Raw genomic sequence first — 14,491 nt, 5'->3', positions numbered from 1 at the left:
CAGGACGTGCTCATACTCACCATCTGCTTGCTTAACATCATTCATTCTGATTGCTGGCAAGGCCATCCTTGGTTCCTCAGCTGCACCATCCTTCTCTCTGATATAGCTCGATATATTTATGACTGGAGTAACTGATGCATCTACAAGCTCCACCACAGATTTATAACTCTTTTTATCCACTACTTTTACTGTGAACATTTTGTCTTCCACCAGTTGTTTCATAAAAGAAATAGTTTTTGAGGTCCAGGGTACTAATGGTGTCTTTACACCTAAAAAGTCACATAGTATGAAAAGGTTCTGAGTACAGTCCAAGCCTCAACAATATATGGAAAGGTACAACACCACTGTTTAAAACAATAGATTAAGCAGCAGATATACCAAGTAATTCACCACCACTCCTCATGCTTGTTACAAGATTCCAAACCCAGTAATTTAGATTATTCTGAACTTTCGTAGTACTTGGATTTAATAAAAATCTGATAAAGACCACAGACACATAGTCTATTACACAAAGAGAAGCATAAGTTCAGATTTAATACTTTCTTAGTATGAATGTCTAAGAAGCGTCAAGTCTTTTGGGTCTCATGAAGACAGCCCACGGTTTTGAACAACATTAACCATCTCTCAGCCAATGTGTCTGCTACTATAAGCTGCTTCTTCTTAAATGTTTAATCTTTATGCTACTAAATTCATTTCTAAAATGCAAGTTATAACCAGAGCTTTATGGTAACAGATTGGCAGAAGTTGCCTTCCAGGAAGACATATTTTAGGCAGCAGCAATCCTTGACTCTAATCAGGAAACATCTTACTAATCACTTCTTTTACATCCATGTTGTGCGTAGGACCTTCCTTAGTCCTAGAACACTCATTGGCAGCTATAGGCATCATGATTTGCCCCAGAAGAGAGACCTCTTTAGGTCATGTTCCATATGCATCAGTTCCATCTCTACATGCAAAGGAAGCATTGTTTTATGTTTTCCTCCAAGTAAGAAGCTAGAATGCTGTTCTGAACTTTACAAAAAAAGGAGAAAAGGTTAAATAGCAAGTATTATAAAGGAAACACAGACATCAAGTATTCTTAAGGAAGGGTTCTGAAGCAAAGGGGTGGACTACCTTGCATAGTGATGAGAACAGAGAAAATAAACAATTTCCAACAGCAGGTTAAACAAGTACGTCAAAAACAACAGATTATGATCCTGGCTTGAGGCAGAAGGATGAACACCAAAGTCCTTTCCAACCTGACACATTTCACAAGCCTACAGAGAGGAGTCTACCAGTCACCAGTAGTTTCACTAGATTTGCCCCAGGGTAGGGGGACAGATACAGTTCTGAACTTCAGCATATAAAATGAAATTCTACCTTCGCCTGCAGTGTTGGAGCCACAACAGACTGAAGAATTCCACAAGTCCAGTAGGTGACTGAATTTGGCTTAGAACAAACACACATGGAGAACCTAACAAGTATGTTAATGTAACAGTTTTCCAAAGATACAACTACGGGTCCCTGGGTACATGAGGAAAGATTTCCCATGTTTCTTAGATATGCCACAATGATGAAGAATTCTGGAAATAATGCTGACTGTTATCTCCACCCTTCCTCATATTTCAATATAATATACTACAGATGTGGTCATTGCCTAACCCCACTTATTTTGCCTCTACCCAGTTTGAAACAGCTCATCATTTATTTCATACCTGCCAAGGTACATCTTATGGCTTGAGCTGGCAAGTCCACTAATCTTGGAATTATAGGACGAAGTCTCGTCAGCGGAAGAACTTCAGAATTGCCATAATCTATATAGGCCACCAAAACAGTATCTTCAGAAACATATGACAGAACAGCAGCACGATACCAAAGATTGTCTTCTAGAAAGGAACACACAGATGTTCATTGTACTTTCTTTTAAGTTCTGAGAACAGAATGACTTTTGGGGCAGACCAATATAAAAATAGGTCAATCTCAACATAAACCAGCAGCATTACAGTTCACACCAACCTTCACAAAACCCTTATGGATGCAACATCTACCACCATCACTTCTTGTACAAGCCAAGTGTTGCAAACTCATCCCTTTCATGAAGACCCCCTCCCTCACAAATATATATTGCACCAAAGAACTGACAATATTATCTGATGTAGTGCTTCAGTTCAGTACAATTACACAAACAGCATCTCAGCCGACCACAGTCACATGCAATGCAAAGCCCACATAGAAGATCCAATTTAAGTATTTTAATTCCATCAAAATATTTGAGAAATACAAATACAAGTTTACTCAAGTTTATCAAGACATCTGAGGTACCAAACTGATAGCTTTCTCAAGCCAGGCACCTGAAATCAGTGCTCATTCAAATACCCAGACAGCTTATTGGCAGTACTTGCTTTTTCTGAGTGTGCAAAAAAGCACTTATTTCAGCCTATCTGTTCAGTCATTTATTCAAAGCATCAAAACTACAGGAAACGGAAAGAAAAATGATCAGGAGTGTTTATCAGTCACATAAAGAAGATATAGCAGCAACATATCTGAGCAGAAAAACAGCATTAAAACAGCAATGTTTGGAGGTTTGTTTTTTTTCTTGTTAAAAGCTTGATGAAAAGAATGATCTGTGAAGAACAGAGATTCACCTTCCTCCTGCTGCACTCAGGCAAACAGGACTTCAGAACTGAAACACAAACTAAAATACAGCCATTCTAATTACTAAAAAGAAAATTAACTCTAAAAATTATCTATCCTAGCAAAACCAGGACAGATACTAATAAATAAAAGGCATTTCTTTCATATAGACTTACCAGCTCCTAGCACACCAAACTGCTTTATGCAGAACACTAGCCTATGTTTAGGCAGGATTCAATTTTGTCATGAGACCTGTAGAAACTTGACATCAGTGATAACTGTCAGGTGGAAACTAAGTTATGAACGTACAATTCAGGACTACCAGGTCTTGGCTAAACAGCATTTTGAGAAGTTGTTTATCAAAGCAGTATTGTTTCATATAATCCCATTTCTTCTGTCTGTTTACTGAAGTCTAAAATTTCAAGTCTGTATTTATTCCAGCCAGAGGAAAAAGTGCTCACCAACATATAAAAAACCCAAATTTCTTCATGGTCTCTCAGAAAGATCCTCTATACAGAAATGAACCCAGTGTTAAGAGTTTGCTCAGTGAAGGGACCATTTTATGGTCTTTTTTTAAACTAGTATTTTATAGACGTCACCATTTGCTATCAGTAGTTTTTTAAAAATCACTACCAACTGCTATCCACAGAGACAAATAAAAAACTCTATCTGAAAGATCTCTAAACATAATTATAAAACGCGTTTATTTTTTGTAATGAAGTAACATAAATTATGAGCCATATTTTCACTCCATTTTTACCTGTGAACTGGGCACAGCACACACTTCCAGCAGCAGGACGGAAAGACGGACTACTGGGATATTTGTCACAATATTCATTAAGAGATACTTGAAGCTCAGCAAGTTGACCTGATGTTAAAACACGTAAGTTTTGGAACATACACTAGCTTGTAATTATTACAAAATCACACAAATTTTAAGTTCAAAGTCTGGAAGAACATCTTGTAGTGTAATGGAGATCATTTCACATAATGTTTAACATGATACCAAAACAGTGATGACACCAGGACTTTTCAATGGGTAAGATCAAAGAGAGTCCTCACGTGGCTCTGAGGAATCACAGTGGTAAAGAGAATGGACAGGGAAAGCCAGTCACAGACTTGTTCAACACAGGAACAAAACTGAAGCTGGTAGGAATTGAAACTAAGCTAGTGGAGGCAGGCTAGAAAGAAACCAAGGGAGACAGCTCTTCAAACAACAGGCAGATGATGAGTGTCACTTCTTGCCGAAGGACACGCCGTGCTGTCAGCCTATCCAGAATTCAAAGGCTGCACAAGTACACAGAAGAGAAATGCGCTGTAGGAGACATACCCGACCACATTCAGCTGCAAAAGCCACTTTTAGTTGGGGGGGAAGAGGTGGGAAAAAAAAGGAAAGGAAAAAAAGGAAAGGAAAAAAAGGAAAGGAAAAAAAGGAAAGGAAAAAAAGGAAAGGAAAAAAAGGAAAGGAAAAAAAGGAAAGGAAAAAAAGGAAAGGTGGGGCCTTACGAGAGCGGAGTAGAGGGGCAGAATCACCTCCCTCGACCTGCTGGCCACGCTTCTCTTGATGCAGCCCAGGTCAAATTGCAAGACTTTGACTTCAAGTCAAGAATTTGACTTCAGGTCAAACTGCAGGACCAGCAACACCTCCCTCCAGCCACTCTCTACTGAAGACAAAAATGCCATACTGGGTATCTTATACCCCGTTTTCAACGCTTCACTTACGGGCACCGTGTATCTGCTGACAGAAAAAGTCTTCTGGATTTTGAATGCAGGAAACCACACCAGAAAATGCATCTCCAACACGTACGGAGATACACTTTGCAACTGAATTAGTACAGTGAAATTCTTCGCCTTCAGGTATTTTAAGAAGAAAAGAGTAAAAAGAAAAGAGGTTACAGATCAAAAGCTAGATGACTTTGAAATGTGCAACCTCACCAGCCAGGGTTCAGAGAGTTAAAAACTATGCAAAATTAAACTACAATATTTAAATAAGCTGAAGCAGTTTATTCTTTTTGCTGAGTCTTTGGACTTTGAAGGCTCCTGTCATATTATCCATTAAATTAATGCTCACATTATCATCACTAAGAACAATTACTTCATACTATTAAAAAGCGTAGGAGCTCCTGTCACTAGTGAACTGAAGGAAGCTCTGCTAGCCGATGTTTTTAAGTAGGAGGTGACACTAGTGAACAGAACAGCCAGAATATCATGCAGCACTGGAGGATCTAGAATTCCCCAAGTTTTTACTTTCTCTTACTAAAAAGTTTGATTTGCTTGCTTACCTCCTGGAGAGTCTGCTCCTTTGGCATTAATTCCTGGAGTTAAATCAGACTTCATTTCTAAAGGTACTTTATCTAGGCAGTCTCCTAAAACACAGATGTAAGAAACAAAGCTATTTACTGTACAAGATAGTAATAATTCAATTTCATTTCAGAACCACCTTCTGAGCCTGACCTATATCCCTATCACAAGGTGAGCATGTTCTACTTACTTGTTGAGCACTTAGTATGCTTAAAATGCAAAATAAAAGTAGTTTCATAGTAACACAACTACTTTAGTCTTCTCAAGATATTCACATCTCCAACTGTTCATCTAAATAAAATGAACAAAGCAGTAACAATCAACATTTACTCGTAGTCACTAAAAACTCTTGGCTGAAAACCTGATTACAGCTTTTCACACAAGGATTCACAACTTACCTCCATATTTACAACACTAAGTATGCAATGATTTACCAAGACCTACAAAGAAATCTTGAGTTTCTAAGCTATTATACGTTCAATTTCAGATTCATGAAGCAGTATTCCCAGCTTTCAATGTAATTCTGTTTGATTGAAAACCTGAATACAGATGTTTAAGTTGACTGTAAGGCTGTGGAACAGATGCTCGCAATGTTTCAGGAATGCAGTGAGATTTTTGTGATTTTCTCTCCAAGAGGCTGGCAAGTTACATTGCTTTGCCATTAGTGTGCTGTGAAGCAACCAAACGTGAAACATGCCCAGCACAACTAGTTGAATTAGTTGAATTTACTCAGGACTAAGGTGAACCATCATTTTATAGACTGTAGAGACTAGGACATGGAAATAAGCTTCCTGATCATCAGGGATTTTAGCAAGCCAAGAGGATCAGCCATCATTTCCTTCTGAGTTTCTGTAGGCCATGTATCAATGTAAAGACTACGCTCTTAGAGCTACATTGTTCTTGCCCTGCAGCCAGAAAAAAACTCAAACAAAACAGCCCTCCAAATAATGGCAACAGACACACCTTCTCTGTACTGATCTGGTTCCACAACCAAAGCTGTCCCCTCAGCTCAACTGAAAATCGGAATTGAGATCCCTCAAAAGTCAGGTGCTCTGCTTGTCACTATCCACTGAGGCTTGCAGAGTTAGAAATATAAACCTGCTTAGAGTTCTCCAAGTAGATACAACAATATCTACTGGTTGTACCTTCTTTGGGATACTTTCTTAGTGAACATGTATGAAATACAACAAGAGCTGGTAAAATCCTTAGTGGAACTAGAAACTGACACTATCATTTTAAAAGTGTTAAAAATGCATGAGATAAAAAGAACATGGTCCCAAATATGCACCCATCTATTAAAATGGAAAAATAAACAAGCTAATCCAGAAAACAGTGAATTTATTACAATTCTACAGGAAAAGTAACCTTACTAAAATTTAAGGTTATTGAGCGTAACAAGATGTTTGAGGTATAGACATTTTAAAATGACTTCTATATGGAAAGGTGAAATAAAAGAAACAATTGAAAAATAAAAAAATCAAGGGGCAGGCTGGGAGAATGACAAAAATGTAGACAGCACAAGAAAGACTGTCTTCTTTTAAAGTACTGGGCAGGGGTGGGGAGAGGGAAAGTAAACACAGAAGACTTATCAATTGTGTTGGTTTGTTTTTCCCCACACTACTAAGTACTTACCAAAATCTGGAAGAACAACATCTACAGCAAAACTCGGCATCATTTCCTCCTGTAATACGTCAACAACAGTTACTGAACAGTGCTTTCCCATGAGCTGGGAGGACAAGCTGGCCATGTCCTCATTCCACCCTTTTTCTTTTGGATCATAATTAGCAAAGGAACACTTAATGGCCTGGAAAGAATTACAATTAGAACAAGAAGGGACAGGGGGTTGTTCACCCTGTAGAAAAAGTGACTAAAATTAAGGCCCTCAGAAATATCATCTTTTACAAAAAAGTTAAAGCTGCTATTGAATTTGAAGTGCTATAAATTTAACTACTTAACAAGAAAGTTAAGAATTAGGAAATTAAGTTCAAACTGTAAACTACATTTCCTCTGATTCTCCCACTATTTATGCTGTCTTATGAAAGGCATGGTTGTATCACACATCACATCTGACCACAGGTGCATGTCCTAACCTGCCCTCAGCAGACACCGATGGTTTTACACCAAGATTCTAACAGCTCTCAAAATCTTTTATGGACCCAGCAGAAAGTCACATGAACAAGCTACGAAAGACTATTCCAACAGCAGTTAGAATTCCAACATTCACAGAGCATGGCAATGAACTCAGACCAACAGCTGTCTTTCTTTACTCCAAACAAAGTTTGCCCAAACTACAACCAATTTTTCACTCCTGTGTAAGACAAGATTAGAACACGCAGGCAGAATGTTTCCTCTGCTGTCCTCTAGGGTATAAGCGACAGGTGGACCTAACTGCCCTGCAGGGCTTTTTAAGGGCTCAGAACCCAAGAATTCTGGGACTAGGAAGAAAAAAAGCCAGGCAGCCTTTCTCACTCCTACAGAATAGCTATGGAACATTTCAGGTAAACCTTAGTGTAGTATAGCAGCTTTTATGCATCACTCTCACTGAACACAGAACACTGTGATAATGACAGCTACACTGAGACATGAGTTACACTCCTTTCTGAGATATTAATTTAAAGTATCTCAGCTACTGTTAGGAAAATAGAACTCACACATGGAGGAAACAACAGTTCAACATCTTTGTGCAGAGCTTTAATCCAGGAGAGTGGAATATTTTCTTCATTTCCATAATCTATATAGAATACTTGTGCTTTCTTCTGCAATATATCCACATCTTTTACCAGTGCTCTATTCCAAGTCTGTGTAGGAATAAACGATAATGTTAGTAAGAACACAATCTATTTTGCTTTACTTCATCAGGTTTGTTTATCAACAAAGGCACTGACCAATTCTGAAGCAACTCAAATAAACACAACTGACTGTACTGTTGACTGCTGTGAAGATAAAATTCTACTCCTATGGATGGTGGCTATCGTACAGCAAATCAAGAATCTGCTAAAAATGGAGGAGCAAAAGGGGAAGAAATATAAAAAAGGGGAGGGAAGGGAAACAGAAACTAGATGTGGCTGTAGAAATGAAACCAGAAAAGTCAGGTAAGAAATGAAGTAAGATTAACTTCCTTAAACAAGCAGAGTCATATTGCAAACTGTTCTAACTACAGTAAATCTGCTAACATGCACAGCCTACAAGCAACAGCATGACAAAGAGCATCTATAGGGCTCGAGCACATAAACACACAGAAGTAAATTTTTTTGGGGGGGAAATCAATACCTTAAATTTGAGTTCAAGATGTTATAAAGTTAGTTACTACCACAATTCCACAACAATAAACTGAGCTCTAATGAGTATCCTTCACTGGTAGAGACATAAAAGCAGAACACGCAAAACATTATGAGCTCAACACAGAATGGTTATTTTATGGACAATCAGATGTTACCTGATCCAAAGAACACCTTGCAACACAAACTTCCCCTTTGACAGCAATATATTCCTTTTGAGGGACTGTGTTAGCGTAACAGTCCTGCAGTTTCACAGAAAGTTTAGTGATCTGGTCTAAGACTTCTGGAGAACTCATCTGTATATAAAATTCATTTGGACTCCTGAACTCTGTTACTGTACCCTAAAGAAAAAAGTCATAGTGGATTATAATTATGCAAGAACAACCCACTGTATATTATTCAGGACCAGTGCTCACTTCAATAAATGCATTTCACTCTGTATTTGAGTATGTTCTTTTGTTCTGAATCTAGCAGTAATTAACTGCAGGGAACTTTCACAGAAATCATCTCCCTCACTTTCTCCCTTCCAGCCCCACTTGCATTTACTCATCTTTCTTAAAAGAGAGAGAGAGAATTTTACATGTGCACAAAATGAGACAAAGAGCTGAGTTGACACATAGCTATATACGCTGAATAAAGTTTCAACTGCAACCTGACAAAGCATTGTAGGATTCTTCCAAAGTAAAAGTACCTGTACTTCTGTAGCTCTTTTGATCCCTAGAGGCTGGAGATCTGAAAGCTTTATTTTCTTGATGTGCTCTTCTGTCTCAAGGGAATCCACAGAGGCTGAATTACCCTATTTAAAACAGCTACGAGTTATGTTCAAACTGGAGTTGTTTAGCTGTAGCTCCTTGTAGCAACAAACAAAAAAATAACTTTTTATCATTTCAAGAAGCATGTAAAGAGTCCTGTTGTTGACTTTCAACAAGAAGTCTTACAGACTTTGTGCTACTCTTGAAAATAACTTAAAACATTATCAAAGAGATATACTGAAGAGACAATGAAAAACAAGTGCTGAAGCCTCACACATTCACCTCTTCCTTTCACACCCGTTTTACAGGACAACTCAGCTAGATTTCCTGCTTGTGATGCCCTCGTAAGTGAGAGGAATTGAATTTCACCTGCTTCCTCGTAGCCCTAACACCACAGAGTAGATTACAGCTACTGCTTTAACTGCGGACATCCATATTTAAGAAGTCTAAACATTTAGTGTAACTTACCCAATGCATACCATCTGTGTCTGTGACATCCAAAAAACATTAGAAAAATAATCTGATATGCATTGTTAGGGAAAACCTCTCTTACATTTGGACCAACATACTGCAGACAATGTGTGATGACCACGATTACTGTTACAACTGACAAATTAATTGTTTGCTTACAACGAAGATCCTTCTAGAAGGTTTTCCATAAAAACACATCTCACAGTACCATAGCAAAACACATTAGAGATTGTTCAATGTGCAATATAAACTCTCTTTCTTCTGCAGAACTTGCTCAAGATTCAGATAAACCAGGGAAAAATAAAAGCTTCTGTTATTTCAAAATACATTTGCGACAAATTGTTTCTTCATACTGTATGGCCTCTTGATATAAAGGTCCCTCGCTATCAGCTGATTGGCTTCACTAAAACACCTCACAAGTACGAACAGCAGAAAGTTTTCAGGATGAACTAACAGAAGTCTCATGACCCAAAATGAAAACTCCTTTTGAATTCCTTCAAAAAGTTAAACAGATGAATGAGCTGCTTCAAAGAGATGTATGACAAAGGAGTTTTCTTGTACAGTGCAAACAGGAGGCTAGATGGAGGCATGCACGTTTACTCCCCTTCATAAATATCATCCCAAGAAACCATGTAAACAGCAAAATGATCTCCTGCAGAAGAGTTTACAGGAAGACTACAGGAAATGTTTAGCTGAAAGTAAGATCAAGAGAGGTTTCAAAACACTTCAAAAGAGAACTGTGTCATGTTTAATTCCTGCTACAGCAAAGAAACAAAAGCTTATCCGCATCTGTTACTATAAGATACTACATTAAATGTATTTCTCAAATAATTTACAAGGCTCTAAGCATCAGTTCGTGATCTACACAGAAAACAAGAAGACAGAAGAATTTTTCCAAACTGGACAGGCTACATCCGTGTCTTTCCTAAAATATTTCTTCAGCAACACCATACGTGTCTTGATTTTTAACTTTTCCACAAATGTTTTTTCAAATAAAAACCAAGTTGTCTGATAGTGTTGCTAAGAGCTCTAGAAGTAACATTTTTTAATGCCTCTCCCAGTAACTTTTGATTTGAAGCACTGATCTTTCTAAAAGGAGTAGATGATAATATTAAGTTAAGCACAGTGCAACTACTTCACAGCAAATCCATTCAAGACACACTGCAAATTGTATTCAGTACCTTAAGATAAACTCTGTTCTCAGTTTTAGCAGGTAACTTGCCTCCATTGTTATTACTTACACTGTAATTTAAAAAAAAAGGTTAATTTTGAAGAACCAAAGACAGACAAGTAGCATTCATAACACCTACTTGCAAATAAAACAAAAAGGCTGTGTTTATAGTATGTGGTTTTTGTCAACACTTATTCCTCCTCCAAGAAAAAGTAGAATGGTAAATTTGTTAGTGCCCTGGCATACAACACTTGGTGTGTTTTTCTTGATGCTGTCAACAAAAACGAAATTAGTTTTGATTAAAATGGAAAATGTTGTAGAGTTCTGCTAACACTGTAATCCCAAGCAAACTAGAAAAACTCCAAAACTGCAAAAAAGCAGTGTTGCTATTTCAGTTGAATACAGAAGTAACATCCAGGTAACACATATGCCAGACTGTCTCCATGTCCACCTCACCCAGTCACTGTAGCAAAATTTGTGCAAAATAAAAATATCTTGTAAACTTTGATTATGGACACCTGGCTGCAGATTCACTAAACTGTGATCGTTGCTGCTTGCTAGAGATTGTCAGCTTAAATGCTCAGATCACTCCCCTCAACTGTCCCAAAGCCAGCCAGTCAATTTGTACTGTGTCATAACCTAATGGTACTTCCTTTAATTGAAACAGATTAGGGAGCGATCTCTTGAGCATCTGAACTAGCATGTCAAAAAGCAGTAATGAGCAACTAGAGAATGGCCTGGCTGAGACAACTTCTAATTGCAGCTGTGTTCATCAAAGATAAAATAACCACGAAGCTCACTGAAGCTGCAGTTAAATTCGAAGGGTCCCTCTTCAGAGACTGTCAAATGCAATCCATGCCGCTGCTGAAAAGCACAGCCTCATTCCTTGTCCCTTCCCCGCCTCATCAACAGCAATAACAAAGTCACGTGATAAGCTGGTTTTCTTAGTGCATGCTCACACAGTGCCAATGCAAGTAAAAACAATGCTTTTGCTTTAAGTCAGACTGCAGAACACCTGAAGAACTCCAACAGTGTCCTTCAAATCAACCCCCTAAAGCAGCAGAGCTGAGTTTTCTGACAAGTCTGAGATAACGCAGCGCTAGCCCAAGAATAAGCGACATATTTTACTGTAACAGTGCCTTTACATGGGCAGTTAAGTTGTATTGGGAGGGATATTGTATTTCTGTAAAGATTATTTGGCAGAACTTCTAACAAACTTACTTCTGTTTAACTGGCTCACATACAACACTATGAGCTGGCCAATCTTTCTTCTGACAATCTACAGAGCAATAGCAAATTTGCTTACACTGTGAACATCTGAGGGATCCTTAAAAAAAAAAGTCAGAGAGAAACATCTCTATCAGAAGAGACAACAGCTGTTAAGATACAGACTTCATGTATTATGGGATAACTGCTTTATGAGATGGTTCCCCTACAGTTCTACGCACATACAAACAGGTATTTGTATTCACATAGAGCTACCAGACATTACTACTCCAAATGTCCCAAATTCTTTCTATATTTAAGAAGGAAAAAAACCCCAATTTTTCATTAAGAAGATGCTCCCTTCTGTTTATCAGTTCTGTAACTCCAACTATGTTCTGAATGGCCACTATACTTCCACCTGAGAGATACATCCATTTCAAAACATTTCTAAGCAAACCTTCTGATCTGATTTCACTGATAAATTTATTATGCATCACAGACCACAGGACAACAGGCACTCACCAATCAGACCACAGTGATGGCAAGTCTTCATTTGAGGGGGTGATAATAATGAACTAAAGAGACTCTTATCATAGCCAATAGAGAAAATATTTGCCGAGGAATATTGCAATTTCTTTGGCTTCTCATGAATCAAATCAGAACGCGACACCTGTGGAAGAAAAAGTTTAGGTAATCCTTACCAGAAAAACACTGCCCATTAGGGTAGAAATATTCCACCTTACCAATATGTAATGACAAAAAAAAAAAAAAAATCAATATTTCAAAGTTGTAGAAAGAGCAATACATGCTTATTATCTCTGCTATCTAGAAATGCTCAGAATATCTGGGGCCATTATAAAGTGCAATAACTCACGGTATTTCCTTTGTCAGCTGCAGCTGTCAACACCAAGCTCCCTCTATCAGTTATGCCTTCCACGGAACTTTCTAGAAGCAGAAGATTTTGCAAAGGGTCTGATTAACAACACTAATGCATGCCTATATTATGGAATATTTGCAGGAGTCACAAGGCTCTTATCTACTCCTACTATTCTGCTGGCATGTTTGAGCAAATGGAGATGCTAGGACCATGACATGCTCTGGAAATCACTTCTTGTTATTACTCTGATACCACTTCTATTCAGAACTACCATCAGTATTATCATTAAAGCAACAGTTTCACTGCTTTGAGCTTATCACTCAACATAAGTCCTCTATCCATAAATTTGTTTCAAATAAAATTGTTCACCAGGAACAAAAAATTACAGAATTTCCAGTATCTACAGGGCAGAAATTCAGAACAGGCAATTTTACAGCAGCTGAAACAGTACAAGTTTCTTTCAGTACTGTTGAACATGTGGTCTATGTTAAGTTCATACTTATGCATAGTTCTACCACATCAGCAAGTATTCAGAAACAAAATACTGTGAAACAAGATATTTTGACTTTCCAATGACTGCCTTATAAGTCTTGTGACTCTCTTCCAGTGAGTTTATTATCAAACAACTCTTACAAGGCAAACATTCAGCTAAGCCTGCATACCAATACACTAGGAACTATGTTTTATAAGTGAACAACTCATTTACCTACCAAAAAATTGTTTAAGTTGTAGAGTACAAATGCTATTCTGAGCTTGCTCCAGTCTGTCAGGCTTATCAGCCCAAGTTCTCCACTGAGCCAACACAAAGCTTATGTGGCCTTTTTTCCCCACCCTGAAGCAAGTTAATCTTGTAAACTTTGCTTCAACTATAAGTCTTGCCTAACATGAAATCAAATTTAATGAACAGTCCAGACCCAAGATGGCTTCATACCAAGCTATCTCTGAATAGTCTTTTCTTCCTCACCATTTGGAGTAAAAGAGAACAGGGATCAGACAGTACTCAGGCACTGATGAAGACAAAAAACATTGCTGAATGGACTCCAACTCCCACTGCACGTATCTGTGCCAAATTCCCCAGTACTCCAATTATCCTGTTTTTTTCAATTATATAAGACATTCCAGCCCACACAAGTTTGGATAATTAGTAGTTAGCTATATTTATAAGCTATACTCAATCTCGTGATGTTTATCAATGATCAAGCATATACACAATTACAGAAGAACAAAGTCAAGATACCTTTGTTAAGTTTTGGACAAAGTCTCCATTACGTTGCACTTGTGCTGCAGTTAAAACTTTGTGTGCTGTTTCTACACTTGGCAAAAAAAAGCCTCTCTATCATTTGTTGACAGAATACTGATTTGTGTTAGATATTTCATAAATTCAGCCTCAAAACTGAGTTTTACAAGAGGGAGGCTGGCACTTGCAATTCTACTGTTTCAACCTCCAGCTACAACTTTATTACCTTTGCCCTCCATGTGAAGCGGTTCTGCCATCATGTAAACATTCACGTCAGAGTATGATGAGAACTGGCTGTATGATGAAAGCTGGCTGTATGACCGAAGATGGCTGTGGGCCAGGTAACTACAAAAGCATGGATATAAAAATTAATTCAGGCAGGCACACAAATTAAATATTAGCTATTTTTAAGTCATGTTCTGACGTTATATTTAAGCATCAATTCTGGAAGGCTAATGCTCTTGCTGTTTCTTTAATTTGTACAGTAAAGAGCAAAATGCTTTCTGCATTAAAGATCTCAACAATGAACACTCCCGACTAAAAATAAATAAATAAACAAAAAATGACAAGTTCGTTATGAGAGAG

The 14,491-nt window shown here is 37.9% G+C and overlaps 1 protein-coding gene across 1 annotated transcript in view; it reads right to left on the bottom strand.

Annotated features, from left to right (window-relative positions):
• TDRD1 (tudor domain containing 1) overlaps positions 1–14,251 on the bottom strand; it is a gene marked incomplete at its 5' end in the record, with an annotated part of 24,462 nt that extends 10,211 nt beyond the window's left edge. Inside the window, 14 exon segments of the mRNA XM_029083961.1 lie at positions 21–269; positions 1,695–1,865; positions 3,374–3,481; positions 4,336–4,477; positions 4,861–4,979; positions 6,547–6,718; positions 7,566–7,712; positions 8,351–8,533; positions 8,884–8,988; positions 10,597–10,657; positions 11,808–11,913; positions 12,315–12,462; positions 12,667–12,737; positions 14,133–14,251. Coding sequence (XP_028939794.1) covers positions 21–269; positions 1,695–1,865; positions 3,374–3,481; positions 4,336–4,477; positions 4,861–4,979; positions 6,547–6,718; positions 7,566–7,712; positions 8,351–8,533; positions 8,884–8,988; positions 10,597–10,657; positions 11,808–11,913; positions 12,315–12,462; positions 12,667–12,737; positions 14,133–14,251 — 1,901 coding nt within the window.
• Positions 14,252–14,491: the final 240 nt, after the last annotated feature.

Source organism: Antrostomus carolinensis, unplaced genomic scaffold (genome assembly GCF_000700745.2).
Source record: "Antrostomus carolinensis isolate BGI_N321 unplaced genomic scaffold, ASM70074v2 scaffold32702, whole genome shotgun sequence".
In the NCBI taxonomy this organism is placed as follows: domain Eukaryota; kingdom Metazoa; phylum Chordata; class Aves; order Caprimulgiformes; family Caprimulgidae; genus Antrostomus; species Antrostomus carolinensis.
Note: the sequence above shows the minus strand (reverse complement) of the source record. Positions and strands in the feature narration are given on the sequence as shown.